The 23,064-nt window shown below is 50.3% G+C and overlaps 2 protein-coding genes across 2 annotated transcripts; both read left to right on the forward strand.

The window, feature by feature from the left end:
• Positions 1-2,726: 2,726 nt before the first annotated feature.
• Positions 2,727-4,201, forward strand: LOC117548910 (SCAN domain-containing protein 3-like). Its single transcript, XM_034220438.1, has 2 exons — positions 2,727-3,964; positions 4,083-4,201. The coding sequence occupies exon 1, from the start codon at positions 2,879-2,881 to the stop codon at positions 3,962-3,964; it is 1,086 nt and encodes a 361-aa protein (XP_034076329.1). The 5' UTR covers positions 2,727-2,878; the 3' UTR covers positions 4,083-4,201.
• An 8,317-nt stretch (positions 4,202-12,518) lies between these two features.
• Positions 12,519-17,466, forward strand: rdm1 (RAD52 motif containing 1). The gene is given in 5 exon segments (XM_034220437.1): positions 12,519-12,530; positions 15,100-15,225; positions 15,324-15,436; positions 16,156-16,301; positions 17,254-17,466. Coding segments are annotated over 5 exon segments (567 nt in total). The 3' UTR covers positions 17,424-17,466.
• Positions 17,467-23,064: the final 5,598 nt, after the last annotated feature.

Genomic DNA, 23,064 nt, shown 5'->3' on the forward strand with positions numbered 1-23,064 from the left:
CGGCGCATAGTCTAGAGGGAGACTAGAGGGACGGAGCAGAGGGACGGAGCATAGTCTAGAGGGAGACTAGAGGGACGGAGCAGAGGGACGGAGCATAGTCTAGAGGGAGACTAGAGGGACGGAGCAGAGGGACGGAGCATAGTCTAGAGGGAGACTAGAGGGACGGAGCAGAGGGACGGAGCATAGTCTAGAGGGAGACTAGAGGGACGGAGCAGAGGGACGGAGCATAGTCAAGAGGGAGACTAGAGGGACGGAGCAGAGGGACGGAGCATAGTCTAGAGGGAGACTAGAGGGACGGAGCAGAGGGACGGAGCTAGAGGGACGGAGCAGAGGGACGGAGCATAGTCTAGAGGGAGACTAGAGGGACGGAGCAGAGGGACGGAGCATAGTCAAGAGGGAGACTAGAGGGACGGAGCAGAGGGACGGAGCATAGTCTAGAGGGAGACTAGAGGGACGGAGCATAGTCTAGAGGGAGACTAGAGGGACGGAGCAGAGGGACGGAGCATAGTCTAGAGGGAGACTAGAGGGACGGAGCAGAGGGACGGCGCATAGTCTAGAGCAGGGGTAGGCAAGTAAGTTTGGCCGTGGGCCAATTTTTTTCTGAGCCACAAGATGGCGGGCCAGAACATAATCAAAGCCTAATTCAAGGAATTGATTTTGGTAAGAGGGCGCAGCGCCACTGTTCCCCGGTTCAGAAACAACTCTGATATCACAAAGAAAGTTTGGGAGGTTGGACAGGAGTCTCTCTCTCAAACATACACACAGGTATTTCCAGTTACTTTACATTCAGTATAAAATCACAGACACACATATACATAGGCTACATCTGATTACAAAGTCTCATCTGTACATGATGGTAAAAATAATAACAGGCACACATCAATACATCTATGACAAAGTCTCATCTGTACAGAACAGTATGGTACAATAATCGATGGCAAACACATGTCTATAGTCACTGTAAATGTAATCTCACATTTACACACCAAAATAACGTTAACACAGAGTAAACGTTTGCTAATGGAGAGTCTATTTTGTCCCAAGAAAAAGTTCATGACTATCGATACAAAATATATATCAATAAACCTATTGTTCATTTTCGCGGTATTCCCCACACATTGCCAGTACACTATTACTGTAATATTTATACCTACCCATGTCCAAATGGATCCTTGTTGTTGTCTTTGTATTCTTCTTCTTCAGAAGAGTGGAAGACTTCAGGTTCTGAGGCTCTATCTTCACTGCTGCTAGCGAAAAAAATCTCTAGCGAAGTCGGCAACTGTAAAGTTTTTTTAGCCATTTTTTCTCTCTCTCTCTCTCTCTCTCTCTCTCTCTCTCCTCACAGACGTAAACTGATGGGAGACACGTGCTTTATGTTTTTTTTACTTGGTGGGTAGGTCCTTAGTGATTTCTCGATGTCCATTGGTCATTTCAGACCATGATGGCTGCCCGCCGAGATTTCCTTGACGGACACACGAATCGACCAATCCCACACAGTGTAAAGTCAAGCTGCTTTGAGCGGCCATATTGGCTGCTGTGCCCTGGTTACAGTCTCACAGGAGATACCACTGGAAAGCTACTCTTCCAGCGATTCCGCGGATATCTGAATCATATTTCTACTCCTTATAATCGAAAATATATGATTAATTACGTAAATTATGCGCACCTGATAAATACATGTTTGAAGCTTGTAAAGGGAAGATGTCAGCTCTCCCTCGCGCTCTGCTCTTCCGCAGCGCCGCCCCCCCCTCCCTCCGCTGACATTATGAATGTAGGCATATAGTAATCATAGATAACACGGCAGGCTCCGTGACAGTTTGTTTTCATCTGATTTCAATTAAACAAAGTCTTGGCTTTCAGAATATAAAACTTGTTTCGGCAAATTCAGAAGATAAATACAACTTTGAAGCTTTTAACGGCATAATTACAATCGGAGAACGGAGTAACTTGACCTCACAGCAGGCATAACAACAGCCGGGTGTTTCTCGTGAGGGTTTTCCCCGGGAGGAAACAAACACAATACACACAAACGCAAAAATACACACACACATCGCGAGCTTCCCCCAGACCAGTAAATCCAAAGCAGTAATGTCACTCTCCAAAGGTCTAAAGAGGAAAGTTGACGGTGAAAAATAGGGCATTTAAAGAGGAATGGACAGCGAACTATGCGTTCATCCTACCTGGTTTCATCAATGCAAAGCCATTGTGTCTTATCTGCAATGAAGTTGTGGCTGCTTGCAAAGAATACAATATTAAGCGGCACCACGAGACGAAGCGTGACACCTTCAAAGTGGCCTTTCCACCCAAGACAGAGGCACGAAAGCGCAAGATTGAAGCACTGACAGCAGGTTATGCGCACAGCAGCAGGATCCTGGTGCGAGGCCTCACAGCCCAACAGAAAGTGACAACTGCGTCCCTAAAGGCGTGGGTGCTCGCAAAGCACAAACCGGCCATTCACTGACGCAGAGGTTTTCAAGGAGGTGATGGTGACCGTTTTGGAGGAACTGGCCACCGGCAAGTCTATGGATGGTGTCATTGCGTCAGTGAAACAGGTGTCCCTCTCTGCGAGGTCCGCTATACGCCGCATAGAAGCACTGTCGGATGCTGTGCAGGGGGTAATTATCAAGGGTCTCAGTCAAGCCAATTACTTTTCCTTAGCCATTGACGAGAGCACTGACAGTACAGATGTAGCCCAGTTGTGCGGTCTATGTTAGATATTTTTGATGGAAAGGAGTTCAGGGAAGAGCTGCTATCTCTTATTCCATTAGAAGGGCACACCACTGGGGACGTTATATTTACGAAACTGGAAGAGTTGTTTAGGCTGCATTCATTGTCATTTGAGAGGGTTAACCTAATCGTGACAGACGGGGCTCCTGCTATGGTGGGAAAGCACAGAGGTCTGGTAAGCAGGTTGAAGAAGCACACCCCCCAAATGCATGGACTGCACTGTCTCATCCACCAGAGTGTCCTTTGTGCCAAACTCAGTGGTGAGCTAAAGGAAGTTATGGACAAAGTGATGCGTGTCATTCATTTTGTCAGGGGTACATCAAGCACCCAGCATCGGCTTTTCCGACAACTTGTGGCTGAGTCGGAAGGAGCCACCCACGATGACCTGCTGCTTCACAATGACGTGCGCTGGTTGAGCAAAGGGAAAGCGCTGGACCGCTTCTGTGCGCTACTGGATGAGGTCAAGGCGTTTCCTAGATTGAGCAAGATTAGAGCAGCAGCTGACCATCTTGCCCTTCTGGGAGACGAAAAGTTCATGTCCAATGTAGCATTTTTAGCGGATATATTTGGCCACCTAAACCAGCTTAACCTGCAGCTACAGGGGAGAGGCAAAACCATAGTGGACATGGTTGAAAAGCTTGAATCCTTCACGAGGAAGCTGGAGTTGTTCGAGTCAGACATATCCACTGGCAGGCTCCTCCATTTCAGTGCACTAAAATCACAGGCACTGGGACAAGTGACAGAGCTGATGGTGGACTTCATCAAGCAGCTACGGGCCAACTTCATGTCAAGGTTTGAGGACTACTCCATCCCAAAAGACATTATTGCCTTTGTACGCGATCCTCTCACAGTCCGACCAAGTGGAGACGTCACCTCCCAGGCGAAACAAATGATCCCCTCCTTAGACGAGGCTGCATTAGAAATGGAGCTAATTGATTTTCAAACAAGCTCCCTGGTCAGCGATGCGCTCAGAAGTGCGGAGTCTGTGAGTACCTTTTGGGTGGGAAGCTCAGAGGAGTATAGCACGATCAAGAGACTCACATTTTATGTGCTCACAATGTTCCCTTCCACCTATACATGCGAGTCGTCCTTTTCTTCAATGAATGCGATAAAGACGCACGAGAGGAATCGGTTGACGCATAAAAACCTCGAGAACTGCCTGCGGATTAAAGTGACATCCATATCACCAGATATCCAAAAAATAGTGACCGATGGGAGATGTCAGTTTTCGCATTAAGTGAGTACCAAGCCTGTCGTAATTGTATTTAATAGCTTAATTATATTTTTTATATTTTTGAATGAATGGCTCATTGTAATTATTATTAATTATTAGCGTGTTTGCTCTGTCGTTTCAGGAGCATATGCACCACCACCCCTCGCCCTCCATGATCAAGCGGCTTCTCCAATTTTGTTGTCAATGTTTTGACTGAACTTTGTTACTGTTCACATATAAGTAAACATTACGCTTGAATAATGTGTGAGCTGGTGTTATTTTTTCAAACCACACACCACATGTTGGCTATTTCAGCACCACGCGCTGTCCACCTATTGATCCACTATCAGCGTCAGTGCACCCCGCAGCCTGATTGTGCCTGTGCTGTGTCATTCACTCTCAACATGGATAAAGTACAATAAGCATTCTTCAGGTGTAGGTAGATTCTCTATTCGGACAGTATAGCCAATATGTGCGACTGTCGGTCCGATGTTGTAAAAAAAAAAAAAAAATCTCAAAATATTTTTTTATTTTTTATTCTCAAAATTACGGGCCAAATAATATTGCTGGCGGGCCAACAATGGCCCGCGGGCCGCCTGTTGCCGACCCATGGTCTAGAGGGAGACTAGAGGGACGGAGCAGAGGGACAGAGCATAGTCTAGAGGGAGACTAGAGGGACGGAGCATAGTCTAGATCAGATGTGCCCAACCTTTTTTGAACCGAGAGCTACTTTTAAAGTTGCCAGTCTGCCGAGATCTACCAGTCCAAAGAGGCGTAGCCATTACTGACAGCCTCCTACCAGGTAAATACACACTTCTACTTCGTATAAAACTGACCTTTGTACGATGAATACTCCATAAAATACTGCAGATCCTTTATCTTACCTCTTTCTAATCTACACAAGTATTTAACTGAAGTTACACAACAGTGCTGTTGATACAGAGTTGGAGTTTATTCACACGTCACTACAGTGGGTCATGTTTTCATGAAGCATTGAACAGTACTGCCTCAGATGACTCAGGAGAAAAGACTCTGAACCCTTTCTTTGCCATTATATACAAATAGTGTTTCTACTAAAGTATAAATGAGGCTTCCTAATAAGACGACTCAGATCTGAAGCTACTCAGGAATCTGCTGCCAACGTGCAATAACAAAGACAACATTAATAGAATCAAACCTTTTTTTGTTACATTTTAGTTGAGTATAAAAATAAATGGCTTTAAAATAGGATGCAAGCAACACTAGCTTCTTAACCTGAATTGATAATAGACTATAATCAATTTAAGTTTGCATTCTTATACCATTTTGTACAATAATTATAATGAATAAGTTCAAACAAACTAAAACTTACAGCTGATTAATAACGGTATCTAACTTGAGTTTTTATTATATCAAAAACCTGTTGAAATGCTTCTGTTATTTTTACTGTCCCCCAAAAGCGCGTCGGCAGCCTCCAGGAATGCTTCTTTCACAACTTCGCCGTCTCTGAAAGACTTCATGTGTTTCTCAAGAACGTGACTGACACGATAAGATGCTCTGGTAGCAGCCTTGCTCTTGTTGTTGGGCCTGGTGAAAATGGACTGCTGTGCATTTAGCTGTCCTTTCAGGCCCCTCCCCTTTTCGAGCGTAGGGCAGAATTAGGAGGGAATTCCGTCTCGTAGCGTTTGTGCACTGTTTTGAAATGCTGCTCCTAAATTACCCTTCTTCGATAAAGCCACGCTCGCATTGCAGATGAGACAGATGGACTTTGAATTGGAATAGATACAAAAATAATCATCCTCCCACTCGGAGTGTCAATTATATATTTTGGGCTTTTTTGCTTCTGCCATAATTGCGGTCTTGTGTGTGTGCGGACTGTTGACAAGGACAACGTCAGCAAACTAGTGCCCACTGCCCACCAGCCACGCCCCGACACATAGGGTCACGCCGGCCAATCACAAAGCTTGGATGCGTTCACGTGCATTATTCTGGCACAGGAAGATTATGTTACAGGACATAATAAAACAGAATATTGTTGTTCTATTTTTAGACACATCTCGTGATCGATTGGGAATCTCCCCGCGATCGACCGGTCGATCGCGATCGACTGGTTGGGCACCCCTGGTCTAGAGGGAGACTAGAGGGACGGAGCAGTGACTAGAGGGAGACTAGAGGGACGGAGCAGTGAATAGAGGGATACTAGAGGGACGGAGCGTAGACTAGAGGGACGGAGCGTAGACTAGAGGGAGATTAGAGGGACGGAGCAGAGGGACGGAGCATAGTCTAGAGGGAGACTAGAGGGACGGAGCGTAGACTAGAGGGAGATTAGAGGGACGGAGCAGTGACTAGAGGGAGACTAGAGGGACGGAGCAGTGACTAGAGGGACGGAGCAGAGGGACGGAGCAGTGAATAGAGGGATACTAGAGGGACGGAGCGTAGACTAGAGGGACGGAGCGTAGACTAGAGGGAGATTAGAGGGACGGAGCAGAGGGACGGAGCGTAGACTAGAGGGACGGAGCGTAGACTAGAGGGAGATTAGAGGGACGGAGCAGAGGGACGGAGCATAGTCTAGAGGGAGACTAGAGGGACGAAGCATAGACTAGAGGGACGGAGCGTAGACTAGAGGGACGGAGCGTAGACTAGAGGGACGGAGCGTAGATTAGAAGATTAGAGGGACGGAGCAGTGACTAGAGGGAGACTAGAGGGACGGAGCAGTGAATAGAGGGATACTAGAGGGACGGAGCAGTGAATAGAGGGATACTAGAGGGACGGAGCGTAGACTAGAGGGAGATTAGAGGGACGGAGCAGAGGGACGGATCATAGTCTAGAGGGAGACTAGAGGGACGGAGCGTAGACTAGAGGGACGGAGCGTAGACTAGAGGGAGATTAGAGGGACGGAGCAGAGGGACGGAGCATAGTCTAGAGGGAGACTAGAGGGACGGAGCGTAGACTAGAGGGAGACTTGAGGGATGGAGCATAGACTAGAGGGAGATTAGAGGGACGGAGCAGTGACTAGAGGGAGACTATAGGGACGGAGCGTAGACTAGAGGGACGGAGCGTAGACTAGAGGGACGGAACAGTGACTAGAGGGAGACTAGAGGAACGGAGCGTAGACTAGAGGGACGGAGCATAGACTAGAGGGACGGAGCGTAGACTAGAGGGAGTCTAGAGGGACGGAGCAGAGGGACGGAGCGTAGACTAGAGGGAGACTAGAGGGACGGAGCAGAGGGACGGAGCATAGTCTAGAGGGAGACTAGAGGGACGGAGCGTAGACTAGAGGGAGATTAGAGGGACGGAGCAGTGACTAGAGGGAGACTAGAGGGACGGAGCGTAGACTAGAGGGACGGAACAGTAACTAGAGGGAGACTAGAGGGACGGAGCGTAGACTAGAGGGACGGAGCGTAGACTAGAGGGACGGAACAGTAACTAGAGGGAGACTAGAGGGACGCAGCGTAGACTAGAGGGCCGGAGCGTAGACTAGAAGATTAGAGGGACGGAGCAGTGACTAGAGGGAGACTAGAGAGACGGAGCGTAGACTAGAGGTACGGAGCAGTGACTAGAGGGAGACTAGAGGGACGGAGCAGAGGGACGGAGCGTAGACTAGAGGGAGACTAGAGGGACGGAGCAGAGGGATGGAGCATAGTCTAGAGGGAGACTAGAGGGACGGAGCGTAGACTAGAGGGAGATTAGAGGGACGGAGCAGTGACTAGAGGGAGACTAGAGGGACGGAGCGTAGACTAGAGGGACGGAACAGTAACTAGAGGGAGACTAGAGGGACGGAGCGTAGACTAGAGGGACGGAGCGTAGACTAGAGGGACGGAACAGTAACTAGAGGGAGACTAGAGGGACGCAGCGTAGACTAGAGGGCCGGAGCGTAGACTAGAAGATTAGAGGGACGGAGCAGTGACTAGAGGGAGACTAGAGAGACGGAGCGTAGACTAGAGGTACGGAGCAGTGACTAGAGGGAGACTAGAGAGACGGAGCGTAGACTAGAGGTACGGAGCAGTGACTAGAGGGAGATTAGAGGGACGGAGCAGTGACTAGAGGGAGACTAGAGGGACGGAGCGTAGACTAGAGGTACGGAGCAGTGACTAGAGGGAGACTAGAGGGACGGAGCAGAGGGACGGAGCATAGTCTAGAGGGAGACGAGAGGGACGGAGCAGTGACTAGAGGGAGACTAGAGGGACGGAGCAGAGGGACGGAGCATAGTCTAGAGGGAGACTAGAGGGACGGAGCATAGACTAGAGGGAGATTAGAGGGACGGAGCAGTGACTAGAGGGAGACTAGAGGGACGGAGCGTAGACTAGAGGGACGGAACAGTGACTAGAGGGGAGACTAGAGGGACGGAGCGTAGACTAGAGGGACGGAACAGTGACTAGAGGGAGACTAGAGGGACGGAGCGTAGACTAGAGGGAAACTAGAGGGACGGAGCGTAGACTAGAGGGACGGAACAGTGACTAGAGGGAGACTAGAGGGACGGAACAGTGACTAGAGGGAGACTAGAAGGACGAAGCATAGACTAGAGGTACGGAGCAGTGACTAGTGGGAGACTAGAGGGACGGAGCAGTGACTAGAGGGACGGAGCAGTGACTAGAGGGAGACTAGAGGGACGGAGCGTAGACTAGAGGGACGGAGCATAGTCGAGAGCAGTGCTTCTCAAAGTGTGGTCCGCGGACCACTGTTGGTCCGTGAGGGCCCCCTAGTGGTCCGTGAGTATATTGGTAAAATTTCACATTTGAAATAAATAAATGTATTTAAGTTTTTCGCACTCTCGCGGGAATATCTCCGCAATGGAACGAGCTTAAGTTTCACTTTCGATTGCATGATATAGCCCAGATAAGCACCTTCATCAGACATGTTGCCACTGGTTTGTACAATTTTCAGGCGATTTGTAAAAAACGATGTGTTTTTGGATATTTGTGGAGTTAGGTGGTCCGCGAGTGTTTTTTTATTGGTACTACGGAGCGTAGTCTAGACGGACGGAGCGTAGTCTAGAGGGACGGAGCGTAGTCTAGAGGGACGGAGCGTAGACTAGAGGGACGGAGCGTAGACTAGAGGGACGGAGCGTAGTCTAGAGGGACGGAGCGTAGTCTAGAGGGACGGAGCGTAGTCTAGAGGGCGGAGTAGTCTAAGGACGGCGTAGACTAGAGGGACGGAGCGTAGTCTAGAGGGACGGAGCGTAGACTAGAGGGACGGAGCGTAGTCTAGAGGGACGGAGCGTAGTCTAGAGGACGAGCTTAGTCTAGAGGAACGGAGCGTAGACTAGAGGTGACGGAGCGTATTACTAAGAGGACGGAGCGTAGAGTCTAGAGGACGGAGCGTAGTCTAGGAGGACGGAGCGTAGTCTAGAGGGACGGAGCGTAGACTAGAGGGGACGGAGCGTAGTCTAGAGGGACGGAGCGTAGATCTAGAGGGACGGAAGCGTAGACTAGAGGACGGAGCGTAGTCTAGAGGGACGGAGCGTAAGTCTAGAGGGGACTGAGCGTAGACTTAGAGGGACGGGAGCGTAGTCTAGAGGGACGGAGCGTAGTCTAGAGGGACGGAGCGGTAGACCTAGAGGGACGGAGCGTAGACTAGAGGGACGGAGCGTAGTCTAGAGGGACGGACTAGACTAGAGGGACGGAGCGTAGTCTAGAGGGACGGAGCGTAGACTAGAGGGACGGAGCGTAGTCTAGAGGGACGGGGCGTAGACTAGAGGGACGGAGCGTAGACTAGAGGGACGGAGCGTAGACTAGAGGGACGGAGCGTAGACTAGAGGGACGGAGCGTAGACTAGAGGACGGAGCGTAGTCTAGAGGGACGGAGCGTAGACTAGAGGGAGACAAGAGGGACGGAGCGTAGACTAGAGGGAGACAAGAGGGACAGAGGTAGACTAGAGGGAGACTAGAGGGACGGAGCGTAGACTAGAGGGACGGAGCGTAGACTAGAGGGACGGAGCGTAGTCTAGAGGGACGGAGCGTAGACTAGTGGGACGGAGCGTAGTCTAGAGGGACGGAGCGTAGACTAGAGGGAGACAAGAGGGACAGAGCGTAGACTAGAGGGAGACTAGAGGGATGGAGCGTAGACTAGAGGGACGGAGCGTAGACTAGAGGGACGGAGCGTAGACTAGAGGGATGGAGCGTAGACTAGAGGGACGGAGCGTAGACTAGAGGGAGATTAGAGGGACGGAGCGTAGACTAGAGGGACGGAGCGTAGACTAGAGGGAGACTAGAGGGACGGAGCGTAGACTAGAGGGACGGAGCGTAGACTAGAGGGACAGAGCGTAGACTAGAGGGAGACTAGAGGGACGGAGCGGAGACTAGAGGGAGACTAGAGGGACGGAGCGTAGACTAGAGGGACGGAGCGTAGACTAGAGGGACGGAGCGTAGACTAGAGGGACGGAGCGTAGACTAGTGGGACGGAGCGTAGACTAGAGGGACGGAGCGTAGTCTAGAGCAGTGGTGGGCAATTATTTTTCCCAGGGGGCCAAATGAGCAACTGAAAATATTTTGGAGGGCCGGGCCAAAATGCCGAACTCAATTATGCATAATATACATTTTATTTCTATATAAAAAGCAGTAAATGGCATTGTTTTGACCGCTGGTAAGAGTGTATGTTATTATTTGGCAATTAAAAGGTGAGGTTAGCTTTCAAAAATATCATTTATTCAAATAGAATTTCCAAAATGATAAACAAAATTTGAAACATTTGACTAATTTTCAGTCACATTAATAACAAAGGGCATTTTGAGTTTCATATATTATTGAAACAAGGATTGTCTTAGCTTTCTAAAGACATCACATCATCTTTGTAGCCAAAATAAACAAGACATGTCACTGAACTGTGTAACTGTGTAAAGAAAAGTGTCCCAGTTTTGTAGCCTTTTTGACTTTACATGCCTATATTAAACATTTAATGTTTTCAGAACTGTGCAAAAAAGAAAAGAAAAAGATCAAGTGTCCCATTTCACTTGCTATATTCCCACATTTTAGTGTTCTTCAGTTCTTTTTTTTCATTCAGTGTGAGAAATCCAGTCTCTGTTGAGCTTTAACAAGTCCATCAAAGTCAGGTTGAATGTCTGAGGTGGAGATGCGAAGCACAGCTGACAGATGTTCATCAGTGAGAGAGGATCTGTACCTGGATTTGGTCAACTTCATGACTGAGAATGTCTGTTCACATGTGTAGGTGGATCCAAAGAGAATCAACATCTTCTGAGCATGTCTCCTCATGTTTGGAAAGTTCTCCTCCTTGAGAGCAGAGTAGAACTCTAGCAGTGATGCTGACTTAAAGTGCTCTTTCAGTAGTGAATCAGACTGCAGGTCAATGAGTTCAAGCTGAACATCAGTGGGTGCACTATCCACACTGCAGGTAAAGGGAGAGGAAACCAGCTGCATTTCATCCTCAACCTTTTTGAAATCTTGAAAATGCCTTGAAAATTCATCATGCAGTGCTCCTAACATGAATGAGTACCTGTGCCGGTGATCAGCTGATGGTTTGACTTCTTTCAGGGTTTTCATGTGTTCGAGATTGTTGCTGCCTAGTTGCCTTGAAATTAATTGCAACTTTGTCATGAAGGCTTTCACATGGCTATGCATTTTATGAGCAAAAAGGCCCTTGCCCTGCAGTTGTGTGTTCAGTGCATTCATCATTGCAGTCACATAAACTGCAAATGTTAAATCTGCCATCCAGTCCTTATCAGACAGCTCTGGGATGGTTTTGCCTTTCATCTCACGAAACTCTTTATCTCTGATTTCAGAACCCAAAACCTTTTTAGCACTTTGCCCAGGCTGAGCCATCTGACAGCTGTGTGGTACCTTCGCTCTCTTGCTCCTCCAACAGTGAAACAAACTGCCTGTGATTTAATGCTCGCGCTCTGATGAAATTAACTGTTGTAGTAACAACATCAACCACATGGCTAAGTTTTAGCACTGACTTGCACAACGCTTGCTGATGAATAATACAATAAACACCAATGTCTGCTCTGCGTTGAGTTCACTCACTTTATCTTGCATTATTTTCAAAAGCCCAACATTTTTCCCCGTCAAATTCGGACATCCATCCGTAGTGACACCTGCCAGTCTGTCCCATTCGAGTCCCAGTTTGTCCATGCATGCGTTTACCTCGGTGAACAGATCACTCCCCGTTGTGGTTCCTTTCATTGGCCGCATTGCTGCCAGCTCCTCCGTAAGCTTGAAGTCGCGCGTTATCCCCCAGAGAAATATGAGCAGCTGGGCTGTGTCACGGACGTCACAGCTCTCATCTAAAGAAAAAAAGTCGAAGCTTCCCAGTTCACTTTGCAGCTGAAACTCCAGATTCTCTGCGATGTCCTCCACCCTTCTCGTCACGGTGCGGCGGGACAGCGGGATGTTTTCAAACGCTTCTTTTTTCTCTGGGCATAGCAGTGCTGCAGACTCGACCATGCACTCTTTTACAAACTCCCCCTCCGAGAATGGCTTACTGTTCTGGGCCATTTTGTGGGCTATCACAAAGCTGGTTCTGGTCGCTGCATCTCTGTCTGCATGCAGCTTTGTAAAACAGCCTTGTTGTTTTTCTAGCTTTGCTAGTAAATCCGTTGATGTCCGCGCTCGTTCGGCATCAGTCAAGTTTTTGTATTTCGTGGCATGTTTCGTCTCGTAATGCCGTTTCAAATTGTACTCTTTAAACAAACCAAACACACAGGTTTACCCTTGACTTCAGTAAAGAAAAAATTAGTAGTCCATATTTGTTTGAAAGTTCTGCTTTCGGCATCCACTTTCCTCTTTTTGGCATGAGCCGACATTTTCGCATTTTTCAGGGGTGACAAAGAAGGTAGACACGCATTTCACGTGCACAGTTGACGTGCACGATTGCGTGCATTGTGAGAATAAATGGGCTTCAAAATAAAAGCAATGCGGTTTTAGTCCACCCATAAGATAATTACAAAATATGTTTTATTTTCTAATTATCATGTAATCTTTCGCGGGCCGGTCAGAATCATCCCGCGGGCCGTACAATGCCCAGGTCTGGTCTAGAGGGAGACTAGATGGACGGAGCATAGTCTAGAGGGAGACTAGATGGACGGAGCGTAGGCTAGAGGGACGGAGCATAGTCTAGAGGGACGGAGCGTAGACTAGAGGGACGGAGCATAGTCTAGAGGGACGGAGCGTAGACTAGAGGGACGGAGCATAGTCTAGAGGGACGGAGCGTAGACTAGAGGGACGGAGCATAGTCTAGAGCAGGGGTGGCCAACCCGCGGCTCTCGAGCCGCATGCGGCTCTTTGCCTAGTTTCATGCGGCTCTTCAGTTCATATCGAATTGTATATGTGTGAGTTTGGGGGAGAGACACTGACTCCTGACTAGTGTTGCACGGTGTACCGATACTTGAAAGGTATACCGCGATACCCTGCCGTTAAAAACGTTACTATTCCTCCGTTTCATTAGTATCGGTACTTTAAGAATGACGGGGGAAAGTACTCCGGTGAGAAAGCGCCGTTTAATAAGAGCCGTGTGTGTTCAGCGCTCTGCTTCCACTCCCTGCACTGCAGCCGTGCCTGCAGTCCCTCCCTCTCAAGCACGTTCTAAGTCCCTCCCCTCTCTCGTGCACGCGCTAGCTGCCAGAGCATGTGAGAAAACGAGAAGCATGGCTGCAAGTGGGAGTGCAACTGCCGCTGCGCCTCGGCTTGTTGACAAAAAAGACGCCAGAAGCAACATTTGGAAGTATTTTAGCTATATCTCTGACAGTGAGGGCAAGCCTACGGACACCACGAGGCCCGTCTGTGAGAAATGTATTAATTTGATTTAATACGAATTATTGTCATTTGTTTTATTTATTGTTCTCATTGTTTAAAAGTTTGTGTTATGGTTATGGTTCTGGTGTGAAATAAAGCACAATAATTACATTTAAGGCTGTTTCCCTTTTTTTAAGAAAAGTATCGAAAAAGAATCGGAATCGCAATTCTTGACTTGGTATCGAAAACAAAATGTTGGTACCGTGACAACACTAGCTACTCCTGACAGTTAAACCTGATATTTAGTAGGTCTGTTAAGTATTGAATGCTGATAATTCTGACGTAATTTGGCCGGTCAAAGTTGTTTGGGCTCGGATAAAATCGCTCCGTTACTTTCGTCCCGTGTTACTTTCGTCCCGGCTCTCCCTACGTGTGTATGTGTGGTGTCAGGTGTCAGTATGAGAGGATGACAGCGCGTCTAATTTTGATGTGGCCCAAGAGCCAATCACAATAATACCTGCGATGCAGTGAACCAATCACCTTTGAGGGGGGGGAAACCTATCGTTGATTAAACACTATCCAGTGTTTCCCCTACCATTGTCTTGGAGGGGCGCTGCACCCCGCCAACGGAGCCCCGCGCCCCCCCTGAAATTCAAGGTGTTTAAAAAATATATATAATTATTATTATTTTTTAATATATACATAGCACCAAATTGCAAATAATCTATAACTACTGTCACTTTTCACATTGAACATGTGCTCTTTTATTAAATAAACTAAACGCTTTCATTTTAAGTTGTGAGTTTAGTGTTTTTGACCCTAAGAAACACTGATGCATTAATCAATAACAATAATCCACAGCTCCTCTCTCTGCTCCAGAGGATTTAAAAAATATATATCCAATGCCACAAAAATGCATCAGTGACGTGGTTGAAATATTGTCTCCAGAAAACAAAAAACTGAAACAAGCGGTATCAGTGACTGTGTGTTTGATGTGGCTCTTTGCAGTAAAATAGAAAAATATTGGCTCTTAACCTCTGACTGGTTGGCCACCCCTGGTCTAGAGGGACGGAGCGTAGACTAGAGGGACGGAGCATAGTCTAGAGGGAGACTAGAGGGACGGAGCATAGTCTAGAGGGAGACTAGATGGACGGAGCGTAGACTAGAGGGACGGAGCGTAGACTAGATGGACGGAGCGTAGACTAGAGGGACGGAGCATAGTCTAGAGGGACGGAGCGTAGTCTAGAGGGAGACTAGAGGGACGGAGCATAGTCTAGAGGGAGACTAGAGGGACGGAGCATAGTCTAGAGGGAGACTAGAGGGACGGAGCATAGTCTAGAGGGAGACTAGAGGGACGGAGCGTAGACTAGAGGGACGGAGCGTAGACTAGAGGGACGGAGCGTAGACTAGAGGGACGGAGCATAGTCTAGAGGGAGACTAGAGGGACGGAGCAGAGACTAGATAAAGGTCTTGAATACAGTCTCTGTGTGTTCAGGTGAGGCTGAGCTCCAGACAGACGCCTCACTTCCTGTCCGTCAGCAGACCTCTAAGCCACGCCCGCTGCCTGGACCTGGCCAATCACTGCCTGGGCTTCAACGGTTGGACCTCTGACATCATCACTGTGAATATCACACACACACACACACACACACACACACACACGCGTGTATACAGGTGAGTCAGTGTGATGGCAGGTGACCTCCTGTCTGTCCTCCTCAGCTGAAGGAGCTCACCAACGAAGAAGAGGAGGGATGAAGAGGAGGGAGGGGGGCAGCCGGAGGAAGGCTTAAGTTCGGCTGCCTGGTTCAGCTCTTGCTTCCCCGACACAAAACGTGATCCACAGGGGGGGGGGGGCCGCCGTGCTGGAGGACAGCTCACCTGCTCAGGTGAGACAGCAGGTGAGACAGATGAGACAGGTGAGGAGAGACAGGTGAGGACAGACAGGTGAGGACAGACAGGTGAGGACAGGCAGGTGAGACAACAGCAGGTGAGGACAGGCTGCAGGTGAGGACAGACAGCAGGTGAGGACAGGCAGCAGGTGAGGACAGACAGCAGGTGAGGACAGCAGCAGGTGAGGACAGACAGGTGAGGACAGACAGGTGAGGACAGACAGGTGAGGACAGACAGGTGAGGACAGACAGGTGAGGACAGACAGGTGAGGACAGACAGGTGAGGACAGACAGGTGAGGACAGACAGGTGAGGACAGACAGGTGAGGACAGACAGCAGGTGAGGACAGGCAGCAGGTGAGGACAGGCAGCAGGTGAGGGCAGGCAGCAGGTGACAGGCAGCAGGTGAGGACAGGCTGCAGGTGAGGACAGACAGCAGGTGAGGACAGACAGCAGGTGAGGACAGACAGCAGTGAGGACAGACAGCAGGTGAGGACAGACAGGCAGGTGAGGACAGACAGGTGAGGACAGACAAGCAGGTGAGGACAGACAGCAGGTGAGGATAGACAGCAGGTGAGGACAGGCAGCAGGTGAGGGCAGGCAGCAGGTGAGGACAGGCTGCAAGGTGAGGACAGACAGCAGGTGGGACAGGCTGCAGGTGAGGACAGGCTGCAGGTGAGGACAGGTTCTGATGGTTCTGGTTGTTTCAGGTCCAGAGGTTCTTCTGCAGAGACGCTGCAGAATGCAGAGAACCGTCAGAGAGCGAGCGCTGCAGAACGCCTTCTCTGCAGTACTGCTGATACTCACAGGTACTTATAGTGCAGTACTGCTGATACTCACAGATACTTATACTGCAGTACTGCTGATACTCACAGGTACTTATACTGCAGTACTGCTGATACTCATAGGTACTTATACTGCAGTACTGCTGATACTCACAGGTACTTATACTGCAGTACTGATGATACTCACAGGTACTTATACTGCAGTACTGCTGATACTCACAGGTACTTATACTGCAGTACTGCTGATACTCACAGGTACTTATACTGCAGTACTGCTGATACTCACAGGTACTTATACTGCAGTACTGCTGATACTCACAGGTACTTATACTGCAGTACTACTGACACTCACAGGTACTTATACTGCAGTACTGCTGATACTCACAGGTACTTATACTGCAGTACTGATGATACTCACAGGTACTTATACTGCAGTACTGCTGATACTCACAGGTACTTATACTGCAGTACTGCTGATACTCACAGTACTTATACTGCAGTACTACTGACACTCACAGGTACTTATACTGCAGTACTGCTGATACTCACAGGTACTTATACTGCTGATACTCACAGGTACTTATACTGCTGATACTCACAGGTACTTATACTGCAGTACTGCTGATACTCACAGGTACTTATACTGCAGTACTGATACTACTCACAGGTACTTATACTGCAGTACTGATACTACTCACAGGTACTTATACTGCAGTACTGATACTACTCACAGGTACTTATACTGCAGTACTGCTGATACTACTCTCATAGGTACTTATACTGCAGTACTGCTGATACTACGCATAGTTACTTATACTGCAGTACTGATACTACTCACAGGTACTTACAACTGCAGTACTGCTGATACTACTACATAGGTACTTATAGACTGGCAGTACTGCTGATACTACTCATAGGTACTTATACTACTCATAGGTACTTATACTGCAGTACTGATACTACTCTACTACTACAGGTGAGGGGAAGGTGATGGTGGAGGTGAATCAGACGTCAGATCAGATCTCACCTGAGCAGCCTGAAAGGACTCCTGCAGGTAAACTCACCTGGAACCATCAGTCATCATATATATTATATTACATTACATTGCATTTAGCTGAGGCTTTTATCCAGAGATACCTACAATAAGTACATTCGACCAACAAAATACAACCTTGAAGAAAACAGAATCATAAAGTACATCAGGTTTCATAGAGCCAAACATTTCAAGTGCTACTCAACTGGCTTTAGATAAGCCAGTCCTTTATTAGTATATAAGTGCTTTGTTAATAGTTCTATCGCTGGAAGTGGAGTCGAAAGAGATGAGTTTTCAGTCTGGAAGGTGTGTAAGCTATCTGCTGTCCTGAGGGGGAAGGGGCTTTGGGGGGGTCCAGGAGGGTGGAGGGGAAGGGGCTTTGGGGGGGGTCCAAGAGGGAGTCCAAGAGGGAGGAAGGGGAAGGGGCTTTGGGGGGGGTCCAGGAGGGTGGAGGGGGAAGGGGCTTTGGGAGGGGTCCAAGAGGGAGGAGGGGGGAAGGGGCTTTGGGGGGGTCCAGGAGGGTGGAGGGGGAAGGGGCTTTGGGGGGTCCAAGAGGGAGTCCAAGAGGGAGGAAGGGGAGGGGCTTTGGGGGGGTCCAGGAGGGGTGGAGGGGGAAGGGGCTTTGGGAGGGGTCCAAGAGGGAGGAGGGGGAAGGGGCTTTGGGGGGGTCCAGGAGGGAGGAGAAGATGGAAAATAGTTTGTTGGGATTGGAATAGGAAGATTGGATCTTATCTTGGAAAGAAAGTGCTTTTTGCCTGAGAGATGGAAGCAGAGGAAAGAGGAGAGGAGAGCCTGATAGGTTAGGAGGTCGTCACGGTGTTTGGGATTTCCACCGTTTCCGCTCTGCTGCCCTAAAGGACGGTTCTATTAGCACACATGCATCATTTAGTTTTCTGCAGCAGAGTTTGGAGGCAGCAGTTGGAACGAGTCAGATGAAGGGAGGGCTGAGAGCACCGATGAGGAAAGGTAGAGGGGGAGAGGGAATGAAGGTTACGGCGGACAGGTGCAGGATGAGAAGAGATTAGTTTGTTATGTTTGGAAAGGGATGAGAGAATGAAATGAAGAAGTGATCGGATGTGTGGAGCGGGTTTACAGAGAGGTTAGAAGTAGCGCAGTTCCTTGAGAATATGAGATCAGGACATTGCCAGCTTTATGAGTCGGTGGGGATGGAGACAGTGAGAAAGCAAAGACGGTTAACAGAGATTTTAGTTCGTCTATCTTCCCCGTCTGGAGGTTGAAGTCTCCGAGAAGTACAGCGGGAGGGGCCAGTTTCAGGGATGTGTGAGAGGAGATTATCTAATTCCTCCAAGAAGTCCCCCAAGGCGCCTGGTGGACGGTAGAGAACAAACAATGGTTAATTGTATAGGATGGGTTACTGTGACGGTATGGAACTCAAAGGTGGAAGGATGAAGTTAGGTAGCTTGAAGAGGGAAAAGCTCCATTTGGGAGAGAGCAGGAGACCAGTGCCACCTCCTCTGCCAGTGGGTCTGGTGTATGGGAGAAGGAATATGCAGTGGAGAGAGCTGCTGGGGTGGATGTGTTGGATGGAGTAATCCAGGTCTCAGTGAGAGCAAGGAAATCCAGAGACTGCAGGGAAGCGTAGCCAGAGATGAAGTCGGCCTTAGGAACAGCTGACTGGCAGTTCCACAGGCCGCCTGAAACTAGATGTTGGATCTCAGTGGAGCACGTGGGATAGACGAGAGCAGGCCGGTTATATCGATTAGGAGATACACGGGGCCAGTGATAATTGCGAGAAGACACATGAACAGGAATGGAGAAAATACACATGATTATAGCATGAGGGGCTAAACAACCAAAGAAAATAAAACACCAGCGATACTTAGCTCAATCAAAGTAGGATTTGCCTCCTCTTTGCCTCCCTCGTGACTCCCGCAGGACTCTAATGTCTTTGTCAGTCTTCTCCCGCAGGACTCCTTTGTCTTTGTCAGTCTTAGTCTGTCTGACGCTGAAGCTGACACTCCAGGAAGAGTGCTACCCTAAAATGGACACCTGATTGCTGACTTCTCACAGATGTGGGGGCCACGCCCCTTTAATTAGTTAACTCTCTGCAGCTGGTGGCCCTCAAAAGGAAATCTAGACTGGCTCCCTCCTGAGTTGTTATTGTATTTTCAGTGGCCCAATGGTTCTATTTCGTCCCTACTGACCGCCAGAGGCGGTGCGTTAGCACTGGATATGTCCATCGCGCGCATGTGCAGCTCGAGTACCAATAACAACAAAGTCACCTGTGACCCACGTGATACCGGCTATATCAGCCGGTGTCGTCAGAGGATCTGTTCCTTTCATCTTCTCGCTGCGCGAGAGTACCTTGGCTACATTTTTGTAGCCTACAGCGTTCGTTCAGTTGGAACACTTGTCAGGATTCTCTGCAAACAGCTGGCTGCGTGCAGCTTCGCGACTCACCCAGTCGGGGCCGCGGGCTTACCCGTCCTCCAGATGGCAGTGTCTCCGCTCCCTCTCCCAGCCTAGTTGTCCTGATTACTGTCTGTTTGCTTTTGGGCTTGAACTTTTTGGTGACGGAGGTGTTTCCGCTCCCTCATCCCAGGAGTTGCCCTTGCTGTGCTTTGTACTTGTTCTGGCCGCGGCGTTGTGCCGAAATTCATTAGCATTGAGCTGTGTTTCTTGTTTGGCTAGTTAGCAGTAGCGGCTGCGACCACTCGGCTGACGCCGGGTTAAGCACCGGAGTTTCCCGTGCTGTTTTTTCTTTAGAAGCCAGTTTCTGGTCTTAGCTTTGTGTTAAAGCTTCTTGATTTTACCCAGCTAGGTGAAGTCAGTGCTCTCGCTCCCGCTCCCTCTGCCGGTAACGTGGGTGTAGCTACATCCCTTTTTTCTTTTCGGCGATTAGCAGCACCGCTCTACTCTTCCCGTTCAGCAGGTAGCTGGTGAAGGCTGTGTTCCGCACTTGCTCCCGGTTACGCTGCATCTGGCATTCATCTTTAATTTAACCAGTGAAGGCAATGTTCTGCCTGTTTTTTCTGTTAAGCAGGTAGCTGGTGAAGGCTGTGTTCCCGCCCCCGCTCCTGGTAGACGCTAAACTGCCTGGGTTCCGTTAAGCAGGTAGCTGGTGAAGGCTGTGTTCCCGCACCCGCTCCCTGTTACGCTGCAATCTGGCACTCGCCTCTAGCTCAGCCAGTGAAGGCAGTGTTCTCGCCCCCGCTCCTGGTAAACTGCCTTAGTTATTAATCCAGCTAGATGAAGGCAGTGCTCTCGCTCCCGCTCCCTCTGCCGTAACGTGGGTGTAATTACATCCCTCTTTCTGTTTGGCGAGTAGCGTCGTCGGCTCTACTCTTTCCGTTAAGCAGGTAGCGGGTGAAGGCTTGTGTTCCCGCACCCGCTCCCGCTCCCGGCTACTCTGCATCTGGCTACCTACAGAATGACTCATTCATGTAGCGCCTGTATGGCTTCTCTTGAGCCCGAGGACGGCCACGACCGCTGCCCCTCTTGCCATCGGCCTCGAGCATCTAAGGGAGGCTCTCACGGTAGGTGCCTGCATGAACTGTAGCTGCATGCCCCGGCACTCAGAGTGGCTAGAATCACTGAGGTGGAACGTCTGGCGGCAGCCAATGTGGACACCGTCTTCTTGGTCACATCCTCCTCCAGATCAGTTTCGGGGCCGTCCCCGGCGACTTGAGGGAGCGATGGCCATGGGGTGCAACCCCCAATAGGAGGACATAAAACAGGCTGTCCTCTAAAGTGGATCAGCTAGCTACCGACATGGACACGATGAAGTCGCTCCTCTTGGCCCTTCAGCCAGGCCCGGTATAGGGGCTGCTAGTGTTGCCGCCTGCCCCTCCTTCGGTTGCCGCCCCTCCTTCAGGTGCCGCACCTCTGTTTGAGGATGCCTTGTCGCTAGCGGCTTCGCTAACCTCTTCAATGAGAGACGGAGACGGGGTCCCGCTCGAGGAGGCTTCCCTCTCCTCTGTCCAGGGGGTCTCTGCAGGGCGTGGAGTATGACTCCATGGCGGCCATTATTCGTACGGCCCTGGCGCACCTGCAGATTCCGGTTCCGCAGGCCGACTTGGTTGAGGTTAGTGGCCTTCTTCAGGCGTAGCCCAGCCCCTGTCCCCCTCACCGTTCCTCCTTCAGAGGAGTACCTGAGGGAGCTCCAGGCATGCTGGAGGGACCCAGGGCCCTATGCCGCACCTGGCTCTGATGCCCGGACCTTGGCTACCATGCAGGACCCGGCGAGGTGGGGCTGGGTGGCATGCCACCCATTTAGCCTGCCATCGCCTCCCTGATTCTGGCTCCTGACGAGGCTCTAAGGCCCTGAGGTCAGGTGCCCTCGGCCTCAGTGCAGGGTCACAGATGGGCTGCTCTGTAGGGCCTACGACGCAGCGGCACGCATGGGTCGTATCGGGAACTCCCTCTCCCATTTAATGCTGGCCGTCTCCACCTCGCTGCAGCAGGCCCCGGCCGAGCCTTCTTTGTTGGGCCTCAGTGATGCATCACTGCAGGCCTTTGCCCTAATGACTAGGGAATTGGGAAGATGTCCTTTCTGGTACAGACTCGTCTCCAGGTTTGGCTGGCCCAGTCACCACTAACGGAGACATGTAGGAGAGTTCTCCGTAGCATGCCAGTAGAGCCAGGGGAGCTGTCTTCGCAGACCCGTGGCCACTCCCAGCAGGCCAGGGGCCGCTCTAGCAGCCGCACTCAGCCACCGGCTTACAGGGGTGGTCTGCAGAGGTCCCAGCGGCCCACTCAACCGGCCAATGACTTTCGTGCCCCAGGTCGCCTGGCTTCCAGGCGGCCTCGTGCTTCAGAGCCTTACCGGCGCCCCCCAGGGGGGCCGGGGGGCTAGGCCCTGAAGTCCCGGGCCGGTCGGCGGCTTGTTTTTCCCAGCAGCAGCTCAGCTACTGGGCTGCCTGTATTTCCGACCCTTTGGTGGTTTCCACCCTAACCCAGGGCTACGAATTGCAGTTCCGACGCCGGCCCCTAGCCTTCGGCCGGGTCAGAATGACAGTCGTCAACTACCCGGCGAAGGCCTTAGCTCTCGCCCAAGAGTTGTCCATCCTCTTGGCCAAGGGCGCAATCGAGCCAGTGGACCCCCTGCTTCAGGGCGGGGGGTTCTACTCGGCGTACTTTCTTGTGAGCAAGAAAGTTGGCGGATTCCGTCCAGTTCTGGACCTCAGAGGAATCAACAGATTCCTGAAGGTACTGCCCTTCCATATGCTAACCACAGCAGACACCCTTCGTGTTGTTGCACAGGGGGAGTGGTTCACAACCGTGGACTTGAGGGACGCCTACTTCCACGTGCCAATTGCATCCCATCACCGGAAGTTCTTGAGGTTCGCCTTTCAGGGCCGACATTATCAGTTCCGGGTGCTTCCCTTTGGTCTCTCCCTCTCTCCAAGGGTGTTCACCAGGGTTGTTGCGGCAGCGCTCACTCCCCTGCAGGCACAGGGCGTGAAGGTCCTGCCATATCTGGACGACTGGCTGGTTTGCGCGCCGTCCCGGGCCCAAGTGGCCCAGGATACGGCGCGCCTCTCATCCCACGTAGCCCGGTTGGGCCTAACAGTGAACACCGGGAAAAGTTGCCTGGTCCCTTCCCAACAGGTCACTTACCTGGGGATGGTCCTAGATTCGGTCGCCATGAGGGCCTACTTGACACCTCGTCGTGTGGACGACATTTCCCATTCGCATCTTCAGACTGGGCAAGAGGGTGCCTTACATCCAGTTCCTCCGGCTCTTAGGCAGACTGACAGCTGCCTCAGCCGTTGTGCCCTTGGGCCTGCTGTC

This window comes from Gymnodraco acuticeps, unplaced genomic scaffold (genome assembly GCF_902827175.1).
Source record: "Gymnodraco acuticeps unplaced genomic scaffold, fGymAcu1.1, whole genome shotgun sequence".
In the NCBI taxonomy this organism is placed as follows: domain Eukaryota; kingdom Metazoa; phylum Chordata; class Actinopteri; order Perciformes; family Bathydraconidae; genus Gymnodraco; species Gymnodraco acuticeps.